Here is an 18,134-nt window from a genome sequence, read left to right as displayed (position 1 = left end):
GTACCAATTAAAAAAATATTATTATTATTATCATTCTAGAAGCTGAAACTCGTGGATTAACTTAGTGATCTCTTACCACCTCCTCAACGCAATTAACTTAGCTCGATACGTGTTTCTCAAGTGCACATCTAATAACACGCAATTAATGATAAATTTTAATAGTCAAAAATTTGAGTAGCTAGAAAATAAATAATCAATACTTTTTCCTTAATATTATAGACTCATAAAATATAATATTATTTGAACATCCTTAATAATAATTAAAAAATTAGAAAAAAAAAAGGTTTATAAATTACAATTTATACTATAAATCTCTTAATATAAATCACTCTTTCACTACATAGATAAGGTTTATAATTTTTTTTATAAATCTATATCAAAATCTTGAGATCAGATTTATAAAAAAATAATGGAGAGAGGATAGAGAGAGAATTTTAAAAGAAATGAAATTTTTAAAAGAGAGATATTTTATGATAATAGAGAGTGGTTTTTAAAAGAAGTAAAAATTTTAGCTTTTGATGTGATAATAATATGATAAAACATAAATATTTTTAAGAGATTTACGATTATGAATATCTTAATCTATGAGATTCTAACCTTTAACATTAATTGGATGTCAAGTAACATTATAATAAATAAGACTAAAAGTCGTTTTCCAACCGGCTTAATTTGGCGCATGGCATGCCATCGGATCGGGTCATTCTTCACGTGGACCAACTGCGCATATTAATTAATTTTGGGCAATCAAGGAAGCTGCGTCAAGAAACGGATTTGCCGATGAGAACGATAAATGATAGTTAATTTGTTATGCTTGCGTCGGAATTGAAATGCAAGGAATACTTCTTTTTTCTTCCTTGGAATTTTGTGGAGTTGACTAACAGTTAATTTTTCTAACACCGGCGTTGACCCGTTCTCCGTCTTATTTATTTGGTTTCGTTATTGGTGCCACTCGCAAATCATTTTTTAAAGGGCTTTTTATATTTTAATAATTTAATTGTCTAAGTTTCATTCGATTAATTAGGAAACCAGATGGACCTTTCTAATTTATTTACCAAGTAAATCCAAAATGTAATTTAAATATTAAAATTTTGTATGTTTATTTCATGTAACTAACTTTTTTTTTTTTATGCGCTCCTAATGTCTCTCATATGTAAGAACCATTGAGACTTTCATGCGCATGATGATCTGAATACAACAAAAATAAATAGAAAATAAATATAAAGTGTTCCATTAATACCTGTCATCTTAATTAATATATATTAGTTTAAATGTAAATATAAAGTATTTTATTTTAATTGATAAGATTTTAATCATTTAATATTATCCTGCTAAATTATACATTCAATAATATTTATTATTGGGCACGACAGGAAACTCAACCTCACTAAATTTTTTTAATAAACAAATTTAATAAGAAAAATAAAGAAAATGGTTGAACGTAGGCACTCTGCTCCAGTGGTTTTATTAAACCTGCTAAGCAAATTGCGTTGGTTGGTGCCCCTCTTCCTTGATCCCCGGTTAAGTTTTTTTTTATCCCCGGTTAGGTAATCTGCTAATAATATTAATAATATTCATTTCAAACCAAAAATGAAACTTAATTCCACCAGAAAATCAAATAAAGCAACGAACTCAGCTCTTTCTCTCATTTATTTTCGATAATGTCCAAATAATTGCTTCTATTTTTTAATAAATAAATAAATAAATAATGACAAAAGCCATAAATAACTGCCCTACTAATTACGTCTCCTCGCTTCTCAGCGTCACATGCCCCAGCGACCACGCCAAGCCGCGGACGCCAAATCCAGACTTCAAATTCGACTCATAACGGATACGTCCGCGATATTGATTTTGGAGAAGTGGGCTAGAGGAAAGCTTGGCGTCCGTGATGGTGACGTCACAGGTGGGTGCCCTCAGAACCCGCTCCCATTCTTTTATTTTTTTTTTTAAATTTTATTTGCAGTTGTTACTTTAATCCTCAATCCTATAAAAAAACCACCACGGCCATCCCTATATAAGACCCCGACTCAATCCTCTCCTCCTGCCCAAAACACCCTTATTTTTCATCGCTTTCCCCAAAATATCCCTATCAAATTCTCTCCCCTGATGGATTGTTCCGGCGAGCTCAAACGCCACTTCGAGGAGGCTGACGAGGCAGTGTCGCCGGAGGTGAAGCGCCTCAGAGCCGACCTACTCTTTGACATACTCGACGACGACGCCGGCCCTACCGGCGAGCAGGACCTTGAGTTTGTCATGAAGAGCTTGGAGGAGGAGATCGGCCTCCCGCCCCCTGCTCCGCTTCCCGTCTCGCAGCTCTCGGAGGAGAGATATGAGGTGGTGGCGCAGCCTGATATAGGGTTCTTGTTCGAGGCCTCTGACGATGAGCTCGGACTCCCGCCGACCGACGCCCCGTCGTCTGCGGACGAGCGCGGGGCTGCCGTGGAGGAGGAGGTCGGGGTTTCGGTGGACGCTGAGGTTGCCGGTGTCGGCCAGATCTGGGGGCCCGACGACGCTGCCGACGGGTTCGGACTCTGGATGCAGCCGGAGGAGCTGGAGGAGGCAACCGTGGCGACCGAGGGTGTCGTAGCGTTGGATGGCGCACTGTTTGATTACACCGATGAGGTCTCCGGACCGTACGATATATCTGATCAAACGTGGCGAACTGAGTCGCTCCCTGCCGTCTGATACGCTGTCGACGGTCCCTGCTTATTTGGATTCCTTTTCTAATAGCGACGAGAGGATGTAAATTTTGTAATTCGTAAAAAAAAAATTGCGACCAAGGTGATGTCAGATGTGGAAGAACACGAAAAGGGAATTAGCTCGGTTCTTTATCCTTTTGTTTTTTTTGAATAGTTTTTTGGGACCAGAATGCACATTCAGAGTGGCGTTGCTTTTAGGTTTTTTTGTGGGATCGCACGACACGAACGGTCACGATTACTTCAGCCTTTTTAATAATAGGTCACGTGCTAATTGCGAAACAAACAATTCTCGGTGGGCCACCGCGTCGTCTTGTGGTCATGTCACGTGGTGTGTGAGGTAGGATGTCTAACTTCTTTCTATAAAGCTAAGCGAAGAAGAATACAAAGGGCGGATTCGGCGTGAGTCATGTTTCTTGAATATGATATTTGATTAAACCGAACAACGCAAGATTATTGGATTTGCAATGAAATATTTTTTAGTTAAAAAAAAAAAAAAGCTTCCTTCTGTGCACAACAAAAATGACGATACTATTATTTTCTATTTTTTAAAATATTTTTTTCTTTTTCTTTTTCTTTTTATTTTTCTTAGGAAAAACAGAATTATATAGGTAGCTAAACGCACTATTAATCTTTCATACTGTTTTTTAATGAAAAAAAAACAAGGCTAAAAGTATGACATGAGAATAATTTATTAGAAAAAAGAGATAATTTAATTAACTTCATTGATTAATTCTAAGTGATCGGTTTGATCATATAAAAATTTGTTATTGGTCATCGGACTGGGTAAATCAAAAAGTACTCACGATAAATAATTTAGAAGTCTAGCATACTTTGATTACGTATTCTATTTGGAAAAAAAATATATAAATATATTATAATTGAAGATCGAACTATATATATTTGCGTGACAACTCTAACCCTACTATTGCATCATAGCTTCAGGGGTAGAAAATTTACTCCAAGGTGTAGTGCAGACGGTGGATGCATGACATCTCATGCGTAATGATCAAGGATCGATTCTTAGGAACTGACAATCTGAGATTTATCCTACCATGCGTTTGATGTCTATGTATCTATATGTATTTCTCTCTATATCTATAGAGTAGATATTAAGAGACGTTAATATAACGGATTTATATTTTTCGGGACAGAAAATTTATTAGAATGAGACGTGAAGTGAGCTGCAATAACTTCGAAGTAATTAAACGAAAGTAGTGCGTGGTTTTTGATAGTGGTTGGTTCGTAGCATGGTCATAATTCTGGAGCTTGGGTCACTGAATAGAAGATAGTGATGTGGTTGGTAAATGGAAGTTGTTTGGTGGTAGGTTTCCGGTGGGAAGCCACAGTGAAGTTTAAGATATCTCAGATGATTAAAGCTCTTTATGAGTTTGTTTAATCTTATGTTATTTCAATTTCACGTTAAAAATATAAAACCTATCACTTTATTCATAATGAAAAAAAAATTATAATCTGTTTTTAATAGATCCTACATTATCAAAAGAAAAAAAATTATGCATTATTAATTAATGTCTTCATCCATATTATTAATTTTGAAATGAAATAGTACATTTGCCGCTCTTAAATTACAAATCACAAATATCACATCTAAAATGACAAGACTTTTTTTCTTCAATTTTTTATTTTATAATTTTTTTAAAAACCTCCCATTGGATGCCCTAACAAGGAGCCTCAACTTACACTCACAGACCAAACAACATTAAGAATCCACCAATAGTGGATTACATGTTTGGTTCACAACGGAAAGTTTTATAATCGAATAAGCTTTACCGCTGTATGAGTGCAGATTCTGTAAAGTAGTTACAGTTGTCTACTTTTAAAAACATCTAACAAGATTAAAGTAGTTAAAATTAGCTTCCATTTTCAATATTTAGGGTAGACTTGTACGTATCGGCAAGAGTTCCAATTTTAAGAGTGGTAAATAATCCTCCCACTTAAAGGGTAAGTGGTCATTCAGTACTTGATTTATCTTTATTCGTCTCATCATGACCAACAATAAAAAAATATTTGACATGAGTATATATATAACTGTCACTCTTAAATCATCATCATTCACTCAAATATTTTTTTTCTAACAAAATGTTCTCTATTTTGTCTTGATATTCTTCTATAACAAGAATGGACGCTTGGGGCTAGTGCTATCATGTTTTTTGTTCATCTATAACTCTAAAGCATTATCCTTACCCATATCATAAGACGCTATCTTATTACATTGGGGGCTCACTGTATCCATTTTTAAAAATTCATCAGTGCAATAATTATGCACTCCCACAAACAAAGTTGGGGCCCAAATACATGTCAAATAATATTTGTGGAATAATGTTGGTTTTAACTTTTGCATAAAAATAATTATGACGATGAAATTTAGCTGGATTCCACTCGTTGCACTAGATCATCTTCTTGTCATTCATCAAGCAGACCTTGTACAAAGTATGATTGAACGCCATCATACTTTCCTTTGAAAAGTGGACTTCAGACTATTTATCATTGGCATGAGTTTTTATTAATAATTTTTAATATATGTGATGATTGATAAAATTTGTTATTAAATTAAATTGATCATCTGTAAAAATTAATCAGTTTGAAAAATTAAATATCCTCTCGTGATAATAATTAAAAGTTCATATTTGAGATGGAAGAGATGAATAATGTGCATAACCACCGTTATTATTATTTTTTAGAAAAAATAAATGATGTGGCAGGGACCCTAAAAAAATTAACCACCGTTCTTACCATTGTAGATGCGCGATTGGCGACTCGCCACGTATGCAAAGGTCGTTCCGTTATTTTCAAAACCACAAACTTTTTATCTCCCTCCAAAAATTTCTGAACCCAGCAAAAACAGATGGCATTTTTCTCAATCCCTCGCCCAATTTCTCCGTCTCCGCCCCTTCTTCTAACCAAGTGTCGTCCCTTCTTCAAATCCCAAATCACCCGTGTTCCCGCATCCCCAACTCTCCTCCGCCACCGGATACCTCCTCCGCCGGCGGCGTCGCCTGAGCTTGAAGCCGTCGAGGAGGATGAGAAGTTCCCGACGCCCTTACTGGAGGAGGAATCGGTCGGTGATATTTATCTGCGATCCTTGGGTTTGTTGATTTAGGTCTCTTCTTGACTTTGGTGTACTTGTAGGACGTGGCGGCGAGCGTGGAGGTGCTGAAGGCGGCGGCGAAGACCAGGAAGGCTCCGCCGGCCCAAGTCCTCGCTGCCCTCGCTTCGATCAAGAAGGGAAAGGCGGAGCCATCCTCGTTTCTCGAGACCCTCGGTGGTACGGAGTCGCCGGGGAGGACTTGGATGCTTATATTCACGGCCCAGGTGAACTCAATTTGCTCGTGTCGACGTTGATTTGTCTATATATGTTCTCACCGGCACATTCGTAAGTGGATTGTGTTTTCTTCAGGGTAAGTTGGACAAGGGACGATACTTTCCCATCACTGCAGTTCAACGATTTGATGCTGCGGTGAGTTTCTCACAGGCATGACGTGTTTCGAAATTCAAATTCTTTTCCCTACGATTCATTTTTCTATAGCTGATGCATTCATTTCCCTGATAATTATGGGTCACATGCATTCATCTTATGCAATAATTTTAGAATGGATGGGTTCGGATGGCTACCACTCTGTTCCAATTCCAAGGGTTTGTTTGCCTGCACAGAGAGAAAGGAATTCCGTGTAAGGTTGATGCTTTTGAAGCAACCCCAAACTCCCCTCTTCCCTGCTTTTGAATCATTCTTGGTCCAATATGGTGATGCAAAGGCACCAACGATCGAGGTAGGCTGGAGGAGTGCATTGGCAATGATGAAGAGATACAGTAGGGAGTTGATAGTAATGAGGAGATACGGAAGAGAGGGAATGGACAAGGTTGACAGGTTGCAAGAAGAAGTCACAATTCCTCAACCTCAACCATAAGGTTGACGAGATGCGAGAGGGAGAAGTCACAATTCCTCAGTCTCAACCATAGCGAGGGGTGGGAGAAAGTTGGCAAGGATGACGAGATGTGAGAGGGAGAAGTTGGAATTCCTCAGTCTCAGTCGTGGTAAAGGACTTCAATTTTCAATATCAAGAATAAAATGATCAAGGACCATTCTATGCTTAATTTTCAACTGAATTGCCTATAACTGAAAGGTAGAGGATCGGAGATCGAGGAGGAAGGCATAAACGACCGATTGTGGGAGAGGCAAAGAACGGTGTAATACTATGCAGGAGGGCAAGGGCTAAGTCGATGAAGGAAAAGACAATGAGGGGTATCCCGATTGTATCATTTCTTCTCATCCCTTTGTTTTTTCTTCTCCTTACCCAAATAAATAACATCTTTTGCAATAATCAAGATCCATATAGTTCTATTTCTAGTATGCTTATCTTAATTTAGGCATGAGATTGGAATGGGGCTGCAATTATGTTGTTGCCTTCCTCTTTGTTATTCAATCTTGAATACCAATCCTTGAAGTAAATGCTTAACTTCGTGCTCTACTAATTTAGTTGACTCTTTCCCACCAACACTCAATTACCTATGTTGGAATAATACTTCGAAAATATAGATACGAGAACAATTAGTGCTGTCAAAGTTCAAGAGCAACCTAAATCAAACGTAAAATGCTAAGACTCTTACGAATCCTAACTATTTAAGCATAGTATAAGAATTATTATTTTGATTTTGAGATGCAAGATTAATTGATAGAATCTACTTTTCATTCTTATTCTTTTTATTATGCTCTCTCAGTCCAGCATTGTTAGAAATGACGTTTCCACTTGATAGCATGTTAAAACTAAAGCGAAACTCAATCCAACTTGAATTGTCAAGGCTTTCAAATTGCTACCTTGGTCTTCACTTGAGCAAATTCCTACTCATGCCTTTAATTAAGCAGCCCCCTGCTTGCATTTCAGTTGAGTGACTACATGCTCACATCTCCAGTTGAGCAACTTTTGTTGTGCTCCCTACTGAACAATTGTCGAGGTCTTCTTTGCTATTTGTTGTTGGCATCAGCTGGATCTTTGCCTCATCCTCTCAGTTATCATTTTAATCATGGCCTCTTTCTTTGTGAGGATTTTCTATTTTATATAAAAAGTTAGACATAGGCAAATACTGTTAGTGTCAATAAGAGTTAATATATAGTTAGTGTTCAGAGTTTGGTCCAACTGGATTATTTTAATATAATTCATTATATATTGTTGTAGTCATGTCGTGTCATTAAGAGTTATTTTATATATTATACTATATAATAGTCCTCTTAAGAAGAATCATATCCAAGAGCAGTAGAATAAATCTTGAAGAGCTTTCTCATCACGTTTCATTATTCTAGTAGCTAAAATTTTTTCTAGTAGTGGAAAAAATGGCATGTATTCAAACCATTTCCAACCCCGCAATAAATTTCGGAGGAATAAATAAAGAATTTGAAAAATCTTTCCTAACATTGATTATCAAAGGATGTATAATGAGTAAAATCTGTTAGTAAGCTAGTAAGTTCACCAATATATGCATCGTCAATCCATTTGGTTAATGGAACATCTTCATATCATATTATTTTTGAGTCACATTAGTGTAGTGGTCTAGATTAATTATAGTTGAAAGTGTTGAATTTTATTATCCCTATTAGGTGAGTTTATTTATAAGTTGAACATGTGAATACAATCGAGTGATCTAACTTATGTTTATTGGGTTTTGGGTTATTGGATACGGGTTCAATGTGTAGAATCCTTTAGCCCAATCCATTATTATCTATGGGCTGATAACGGATTGAATTGTCTATATAAGAGGAGGTCCCTATGGTTTAGGGCATAATCTTGACCTAATTCTTTGTTCCCCATCGACAAGAAGCTTTTTGGCGTTGTTACCCCCTAAGACCCTTGGAAGATCTTCCTCTTCTTTTCGCTACATCTTCTTCCGTAGGGATCAAGCCGACGACACAAGGACAAGGACAATAACTCTTCAATCAGGTTCCTTGTTTTTATGTTTATGTATTACTTTCTTATGTCATGTTTAATTGATGAAACTAGATCTTGTTCTTGTATTTCTTATATATGAGTTCTTTGTGTTTTAGAATTCATGGGACGTAGGTTTTTTACATGAACGAACATATGGTATCAATGTCTCGCTCTGTTTCTTTGTTTTCATGGCAGTAAAGGTTGAGTTTTGCGTCGATCTTTATTTTGTATGCTAGATTAAGTTTTTCTAGTATAACACAGTTTTTGATCGTCAAAAATCATATATAAAAAACCTAGGATAGACTTATTTTCTAAGTTTTTCATGTTTCTGTGAAGAACACGATGTTTAACCTAATTTTTAGGTCAAATTACGATGACCTAATTCATTGGCTTGGTCGGTCAATCGATTACAAAGTCTAAAATAGCGAACATAATTGATGGGAATTGATTGATCCAATCAATTCAGTTGGGGACGACGGGATCAAATAAAGGATTGATTTCTGATCGATCAAATCATTAGGTTACCAATTAATTTACAATTTTTTCCAATCGATTAAAATTTGATAAAATCTTGCTATCAATCAATTAATAATTTTTCCTAATCAATTAACAGGCTGAAATCGCGTCAGACTCGATTGGAATCGATAAATTAATCAATTGGTACTTTCAATCGATTATGATTGATATCTAATCGATTAACAATCTTAAACCCGCGATAGAATCAATTATCAATCGATTGAAATCATTTTCAATCTATTAAAAGTTTTAAAAGCTTTAAAACAATCGATTCAATTTGTTTTAATCGATCAACACTTCTACTTGACAAAAAAAAATACAAGAACTTCTCAAGGGTGGGTCCCACTCATTGTTTTCAACTTCTTAATGGGTAGGTCCCACTTAAATGAAAGGGGTTTTTTTTAATCGATATATAGACACTTGATAGGGATCCTGAAATCATATACAATAGATTTTCTAATCGATTAGGGCAATCAATTGGATTTGTCATATGGTACCAATCGATTCATAAGCCTAATTTTTGTACTGGTAACTCTAATTAAGTAATTTTTATTCAAATAAAGTTCCTAACATTTTCTTAGATCTATCTACATAACATGCTATTAAGTTGAACTATTGTGTCAGCCTAAAGGAAGACATCTTAAGTAGGTGATGTGTGCAATCTGCAAGTGCACAGTTGTCGTCAAGTAATAAAAGATATCGAATCCACAAGGACTGGATATAAGACTAGAGATTCACACAACGAATTAGCTAAACGATCTATGCACTTAAAGTGGAGAGAAGTAAAGCAAGGAGAAAGAGAGAGAGAGTTGATTGAGGAATTGTGGTCGAGAGGAGTGTTCTAGGAGTTTGGTTTTATTGTGATGCTAATTGTTGTGATTAGAATTACCTATTACCCTTCTTCTATCCCTATACACATGTAGGAAGCTTAATTCAATATCAACACTACCCTGTGATAGTTGTGACGGAGTACAATTCCTTTTAATATCTAATGCTACCAAATGGAAGTAAACCCTAGGAAGTCTGGTTTAAGGGTTATCCCTGTCACTAGAGCCCTCGGTCATTCATTCACTAGAGAACACTAAATACTTGATAACATAGACATAGAGATAACCCATTAAGTCTAATTCAATACTTTCTTGTAGAGAATTATCCTCCCTTTCAAGGTGACACTCTAGATGTACATTTAAAGGGATAGATTTGTCACTAGGGCCCTTCCGGTCATACTATCTAGTGTGTCCCCTCTACGGGGTGAACAAAACAATACAATCATTCAATCATACATGAGATTTAAACACAAACACACCTTACACACATAAGATCAAATGGATTAAGACATAAGCAATGTCATATGGAAAGGAAATTGGCAAATCCAATGAGTATGCATCAATCACACATCACAACTACTCTCTTAATCTTAGAACAATCATATCTACTCCATGATAGGAAGAAATGAATCCAGAGACATTGAAATTACAAGCTTAAACCCCAAATCTAGAGAGAAGAGGGGAAGAAGCTAATCCAAGACGTCGAGTGATCTTTGAATCCAATCCTTTGCCTCTGGAGTCGAAGGAGAATGACGAATACGACTTTAGATCTTCGATCGAAGTGAGAAGGAGGTAGATCTGGACCAAGATAGATCTTTCAAGAGGAAGAACCTTTCTCCCTTGAGAAGGGAGAGAAGTCCTCTTTTATAAAGCAGAACATGACCTGTTCACAGCCTGTGTCACGACTGTACCTTTTGGTACGACCAAGGCTTGAATCCTCTCTGCTGAAATGGCACGGTTGTGTCAATTGGCACGACCAGGATGTGAAGCCTCTCTGTTGGAATAGCACGGTCGTGTTAATTGGCACCGCTAGGGTGTGAAGCCTCTCTGCTGGAATGACACGATTGTGCCATTTGGCACGACTATACCCTAGATCAGCTCTGGTAATTTAGCACCATCATGTGAAACCACACGATCGATGTTGGGATATGCCCGATGCGGTGTGTGTTAAAATACGTTGCGTAAACATGCGCAGTGGAAAATAAAACAATAATAATTCCTAAATTATTACATCACACGCACCACACGCATACAAGGATACAACATGCCAAACATGATCGCATAATTAATTTTTTTTTATGAAAAGTAAATTTATGCTAGGTGTATCTTACAAATGACCTGTAACGAGAAGGACATCAACCGTGACGACGTTGTCGAACCTCGCCTCTATTCGTATCCATGCCGAGTTCCTCGAAACAACTTCTTAAGTACAAGCCTCTCTGGAAGTTATTAGCCACGAGTGAAGAAGAGGGATCAAGAGGAAGAGGAAGAGAAGCGCACAAGGAAGAGATTTCTTCCTTGTGGTGGTCACGACAACAAGGGGAAGGGCTTCCCCTTGTTGGTGGTGGCAAAGAGAGAGGGGAGAGGGAGAGGAGAAGAGAAATTAGGTTAAAGTTTTTCAAAAATCTTACAAGCCAATTAATGATCTCATGTGTATAATTTTCTCTTAATCATATATATAACCCTCATTAATGAGTTGGATTAACAAGCCCAAATTCAACCCATTATCCCTTAATAAAAAATTAGTCCATTAACCCCTTTATTTGGTTCACAACTAAACAAAGTTGGTTCATGACTAATTCATGATTAAACCAAATATGGTCCAACTCTTCCATAAGAGATGTGGCACATCCGCGTTTCCATTGCGACAAATATTTTCATATTTGTCTTATGTATGACCCAACCAAATATTTATCTCTTGATTTAAGAATTCTATTCTTTAACTTGTTTTATGTATTTTATAGACTCGTTAGTGCGTGTGACCCAATAGGTTTCTGGTTTATCTTGGTCATCCATAATTAACTACTTAATTATAGAACGATCATGAGTGACACCTAGGAGTACATCATGATCTCCAATTAGTCGAAAAATCATAGTTGATCTTAAAATTAATTCTAAACCCTTCAACAGCTACAGTGAATCGTGTCTCGTTCCTTTCACTCGTCTTATACCCACTTAGTTCAGGATATGGTGTATGTGTCTTGTCCCCGCTAGGCTGATTACGTTACACCTAGCCCAAGTAATACTTTCTCGTTTTGCGGATTCAAATTACTCGTACATGTGTACAAGAGACTTTGAGTAATAATCCTAACGAGTGGCCGTAGGGTATACGTCTCCTCGCAAGGAGCGGTGAATCCTCTGTGGGCTATTCAAACACCTTCGGGCACTTCAACTTATACCCAATCATTCCAGGTCCACACTTTAATGAGATGTTTGCTTAAGATGTCAAAGTATAAGTCTCCATGACCAAGATGACTTGTATACCTTAAGTTCAAGGAAACTTATACTCGTGTTGTAGTAAGAATTTCACAGACATATCTATATGTATGTAGAGAATCATATGAAGTCTTACAGCGAGTCACTCCAATGAACTAGTTACCATAACCAGCATTCACGTTTAACTCTCGACATCCCAATATCTCCAGCCAGTGAGAAAACAACTGCTTGATCGAACCAAGGAGTATAACCCGTGCTAGTCTTACAGAATTGATGATGTCCGAATGCATTAATTCGACGACTAGGGAAATTTCAATATATTTATAATTGCACATGTAGAGATAATCACTAGTTACGATCCAATCACAAATTCTCTCATGCTATGAGTTATATTACGGGCATTCAGTAAATGAGTTTAAGACAATCAAACATATAATATGTACTCAAATAGTGAATATATACTTATCAAATAAATAGAAAAAACCATAAGGTGATTGTCTTAGGACATCTTTCAAATTCTAACACTGAAGCTTCGCTCTTCTCTGGTTGAGTGGCATGGTCGTGCCCTTTAGTATGACCTTGTGCTGCTTGCCCATGATTATGGAGCCACGACTATATGAAGCCACACGATTGGGGCTTTGCTCTTCTTCTTTTGTTCCTTCGAAGCATGTTTCAACATCGTTGTTACTCTGAAAATGCATAGAACATATGCTAAAAATAAAGGTACGTATATCTATGCTAAAGGGAATAACTATGCTAAAAATATGAGAAAGAGGGGTAAAAATCTATAAAACATATGAAAAAAAGTAAGTGAATGTAAGTTAAAACATGCATAAAGTATATATAATCTACGCACATCAATAGATTTAGTGCATTTTATATTGGTAGACGTATATCTATGCTAAAAGTAATCGACCCAAAGGAATGTTACTTTTATGCTAGATATATGCTTAAGGTAGGTTACAACTATGAAACAAAATATTGTTTTGTTTAGATCACATACAAAATATGTCTGCCAGAAGATATATTATGTGGTTGATTAAGATTGTTGTGAGTTATGCACTAATATATAACTCATATAAAGTATCATATTATGTGCATAATGGATCAACTCAAAGGAAGACACATTGTATAGCTAATTAAAGTTTAAGTTATATCAGAAAGTATCGCTAACAAATTATATTTTAGTTCACAGAGTAAAATACAATGTTGTATTTGACATCTCATAAAGAGCACATATATATGCATTTAAAATTTAATTTTATTTGCATAATTTTATCTATGTTCTTGGCTTTAATTAAATCATGAACTTATATAATCTACACTCTTTTAATTTCAGTGTAATATGTACCCGCTAGTATTAATAACATCCCAATATTAACTGGTTCAAATTTTACTAAATAGAAAGAATATAGGATCATAATCTTAGATTGCATGGACTTAGACTATGCATTAAGGAACGATCGTCCCACATCTTTGACCAGTGTTAACACTATAAAGCAGAGGGTTGAATTTTAGTTATGGAAGATATCAAATCGTATATGTCCGAGTATCATAAGGCTTTCTATAGCAACACCAATAAAGAGTTCCAAAACAGAGGGAGGAGATGCTAGGAGTTTTCTTAACCAACTGGCAGATTAATTCACCTTAAATGAAAAGGTCAAGATTACCACACTTCTTACGAAGTTGGTAACCATGTTGTACAGTAGTAAAGGAAATATAAGGGAGTACATTATGAAGATGTCCAATATAGCGACAAGTATGAAAGCATTAAAACTTGATATGTTTAAGAGTATGTTAGTGTATTTCGTCTTGATGTCTCTGCTTGCATGATTCACTTCTTTTAAGATATCGTATAATACTCAAAAGGAAAAGTGGATATTGAATGAACTCAATGCTTGCAAGAGGAGGGGAGACTGAAGATTAAGACATCTAAAAGTGCTCACTTATCATCTGATTTTCAAAGTGTGAGCCAAAAATGAAAGAGGATCACAACTACGTGCAAATCAATAGGAAAATAAACTGTAAATTCCGAAGGCAATGGCCATAAGGAGCGCAAGAAACAGGATGAGGATTTCATTTATTTTTTGTTTTTGCAAGAAGAAAGACAATATGAAGAAAAACTGCCTCAAGTACGCTAACTCACTTGATGGATAGATATCGGTGCTACTATTCATATAAGTTTCACTATGTAGGTTGTCTCAAGAGTCAACTTCCGCTTGATGGTAAAAGATATATTTATACGGGGAATGGAAAGAAAACTAAAGTCGAGTTGATTGATATTTTTAGGTTTTATTTAGGAACCAATGTCTTTTTGAATTTAAAAAATATATTTATTGTACTGTTTCTTCAACAGAATTTAATTTTAATTTCTTATTTGGACAAATCAGGTTATTCTTGTTCATTTATAAATGGAATTTTTAATATTTTCTTTAATTCAGTGTTGGTTGGCAATGATTCCTTAGTTAATAAGCTTTATAAATCGAACACCTTTACTGCTACAGTTGACAATGTAATAATGATAGTATAGGTACGAAACGCAAATTCACCAACGAGAATTTCTCTATATTGCGACATATGTGTTTAGGGCATATATCCAAATAATGCTTAGAAAGGTTAATGTCATGTAGAATTTTCAATTCTTTTAACATGTCAGACTTTGATGTTTGTATAAAGTGTGTTAAGGGGAAGACTATTAACAAAAGGAACAAGGGACTAGTCGTTTTAGTAACGTTTTGGAGTTAATACATACAAACATTTATGGATCATTCCCTAAGACATCTTAAAATAAACATACATATTTTATAAGGTTTATAGATGACTATTCCTTATTTGGCTATATGTACCTTATTCATGAGAAGTCGTAATCTTTGGATATGTTTAAAATTTTCAAATCCGAAGTTGAACTTCAACTAAGTAAGAAAATTAAAACCATTTGATCCGAACGTGGAGGTGAATATTACGGTCGATATGATGGATCAGGTGAACAACGTTTAGAATATTTTGCGAACTACCTTGTTGAGTGTGGGATTGTGTATGAATATACCATGTCTGGTACACCCATTCAGAATGATGTAGCTGAGCGCCGCAATCGAACTGTAAAGATATGGTGAGAAGTATATTGCTTTCACTTCTCTACCGGAGTCTTTATGGGGTGAGACACTTAAGACTGCAATTTACTTACTCAATAGAGTATCTAGTAAGACAGTAACTAAAACTCCATTCAAGATGTGGACGAGCAAACAACCTAACATTAGGTATTTATACATCTGGAGTTGTTTGGCTGAGGCTAAGCCTTACAGGCCTAACGAAAGGAAACTGGACTCAAGAACAGTTAACTGTAATTTTATAGGTTACTCCGAGAAATCAAGGGATATAAATTTTATGATCCTTCTAAGAGATCCTTCTTTGAAATAGGAAATGTCAAATTTATTGAGGACAATGGGAGGGATAAAATCAGGGAAATATCTTTTGAGCAAAGCATTGGCGATCCTCCTGTGGCCAGTACTAGTGTGATCAGTAGCTGTATGGTTATCATACCACACATTATGGATATTGCATATCCAACTTAGTGAATCAAGATATTCCCATGATATCTCCAATGCAATTGGAGGAGCCTATCATTGAAATTCCCATGATAACTCCTTTAGCCCAATCCGTTATCATCTATGAGTCGATAACGAATTGAATTGTCTATATAAGAGGAGATCCCTAAATTTTTAGGATATAATTTTGACATAATTTCTTCTTCCCCATCAACAAGAAGATTTTCGGCGTTGTCATATCCTAAATCTCTAAGAAGACCTTCCTCTTCTTTTCGCTGTATGTTCTTCAACGGGGATCAATCCGACAACGTTAGGACAAGGATAATAACTTTTTAATCAGGTTCTTTGTCTTTATGTTTATGTATTATTTTCTTATGTCATGTTTAATTGATGAAACTAGATATTCTTATTTTTATATTTCCTATATATATGAGTTTTTCGTATTTTAGAATTCATGCGGCATAGATTTTTTAAAAAACTAGCAGAAAGATGTATTATTCATTAACACATTGATTTCATCAGGCAAAAAGGATAGAGAATGGTGTATTTTTGGGTCCTGTCGGGTCTCTTACTTTCGAGGGCAAATTTTCATGGAAGAATAGAATATTGGCATTCATTTTTCAGACCATCCGTATAAAGCTCGGACCATTTGGTCCATTGCAAATTGATCTTGGAGAAACAGAGAGAGAGCCCACTAGCAAAGATCCCTTTTTCATTTGGTTCTACATTGACGAGGAAATTGCAGTTGCTCAAGGTAGAGGTGGTGGAATTGCATATTGGTGTAGATGTCACCGTGTCACATAGGCAATTGTTTATAGATAATTGTTTTCCAAATCTCCAAACATCATGCAACTTTTCAATTATACTTTATGATTCTTCACAATTGTGAAATTGAAGTTTCTATGTAGTTGAAGACCTTCCCATTTGTTTATTACTGCAAGGCTGCAAAGGACTGTCTATTCAAGTACTTGAATCATAACGAAGTATTTATGTATATTTAGTTTTCTATCGATGCATCATGCATGTAATCCATGCGCTGATGTGCTTCGTTAAGATTCAAGTGCTTGACTTTTGCGTTGTTTCTCATGTACAAAAGCAGTTGTTTCTGTGATTTGAAGTACCTAAAGTGTTATTTCAGATTTGATCAACCCAGGGGCATTTGGCGAGCACGTGCACAGATATGCGAAGTTGTTGCTGTCTATTCACCAAAAAAAAAAGGGCCTTCCTCTTTGATAATGCCGGTCATATTCTAGTGAGAAAGTTTCCATTTACTTTTTCATCGAGCAACTCAGCCACGAAATTAAATGACGATTGTAGCTGTGGAGCCATGTAGTGAAAAAATATTTTTTCAATTTTTCAGTCATTTAAGAATTATTTCAATTTTAATGAATTGATGAATGAGTTTTTTTTATTCATCTAATTTAACTAGTCTTATTGATTATTTTTGAAATGAACGATTTTATCTCACAAAAAATTTTCACTGATCTAATCAATAAATTTTTATTTTATAAAATTAAACCGATTATCTTTAAAATTAGTCGATGTAAATTAAATACTAAAATGATAACAAACTCTATTGTACCGATAGGCTTGTATAGAATATCACTAGTCTCCTCAAGATGATATAGTGATTAAGGTATAGAATGTTATCTATCATATAAGATTTTATGATCAAAATTTGACATATCTAAATATATTTTTTTTATATCTTGACCATATGTATTAATAATTAATAGGCATCCGTAATATTAACCTATAGCCAAGTTGATAAAAAAATACTAAAAGCGAATGAATTATTGTTTACCATATTTATATGAACATCATTGGGACGGCAAAAGGCTTCAAATAATAATTTCTCTTCATCTCCCTCCTTTCTGGCCTTGCAAATATAACGCTAATTTTCCTCCGCAAATCCGGTGAGCTATGACCGGTCTGCCTGTTACTTGTCCTTTCGGTCCGGTACTATCCCGGGAAGGGCAGAACTGAAGTTAAACAAGAGCAAATAGTACTTGTTTCGTTTTCCTCTGCCAACAACACGTGGAAGCCGCTTCAACTACCGGCCCCACCTACTCCCTCTCAAATTTAAGTCAAATTTCTTTTCCTCGTCAAGTATTTAAATTTATTTATTTATCTTCTTAAGTTTATTTTAATGTATTGACTAAAATATCGATGTACTTA

At 35.6% G+C, this 18,134-nt stretch overlaps 2 protein-coding genes across 3 annotated transcripts; both read left to right on the top strand.

Annotated features, from left to right (window-relative positions):
- Positions 1–2,103: 2,103 nt before the first annotated feature.
- LOC122028944 lies at positions 2,104–2,682 on the top strand. Its single transcript, XM_042587915.1, has one exon. The coding sequence runs from the start codon at positions 2,104–2,106 to the stop codon at positions 2,680–2,682; it is 579 nt and encodes a 192-aa protein (XP_042443849.1).
- Positions 2,683–5,553: 2,871 nt separating this feature from the next.
- On the top strand, positions 5,554–17,305 carry LOC122029965. 2 transcript variants are annotated; one of them, XM_042589110.1, is made up of 5 exons: positions 5,554–5,772; positions 5,844–6,026; positions 6,112–6,171; positions 16,479–16,710; positions 17,095–17,305. In XM_042589110.1, exons 1-5 carry the CDS (start codon positions 5,560–5,562, stop codon positions 17,187–17,189), a joined length of 783 nt encoding a protein of 260 aa, XP_042445044.1. In that variant the 5' UTR covers positions 5,554–5,559; the 3' UTR covers positions 17,190–17,305. The 2 variants fall into 2 exon arrangements, with proteins under 2 accessions (XP_042445044.1, XP_042445045.1); XM_042589111.1 differs by lacking the exon at positions 17,095–17,305 and having other exon boundaries at positions 16,479–16,962.
- Positions 17,306–18,134: the final 829 nt, after the last annotated feature.

This window comes from Zingiber officinale, chromosome 10B, assembly GCF_018446385.1.
Source record: "Zingiber officinale cultivar Zhangliang chromosome 10B, Zo_v1.1, whole genome shotgun sequence".
Classification (NCBI taxonomy): domain Eukaryota; kingdom Viridiplantae; phylum Streptophyta; class Magnoliopsida; order Zingiberales; family Zingiberaceae; genus Zingiber; species Zingiber officinale.
This window is presented reverse-complemented; position numbering and strand designations above follow the sequence as displayed.

Bases quoted from the DNA above. Each gene is read 5' to 3' on its own strand.
- LOC122029965 (XM_042589110.1), top strand. From the start codon at position 5,560: ATGGCATTTTTCTCAATCCCTCGCCCAATTTCTCCGTCTCCGCCCCTT. The intron at 5,773-5,843 runs GTCGGTGATATT...GTGTACTTGTAG, and splicing joins CCTTACTGGAGGAGGAATCG to GACGTGGCGGCGAGCGTGGA. The intron at 16,711-17,094 runs GTAGAGGTGGTG...GTGTTATTTCAG, and splicing joins GGAAATTGCAGTTGCTCAAG to ATTTGATCAACCCAGGGGCA.
- LOC122028944 (XM_042587915.1), top strand. From the start codon at position 2,104: ATGGATTGTTCCGGCGAGCTCAAACGCCACTTCGAGGAGGCTGACGAG.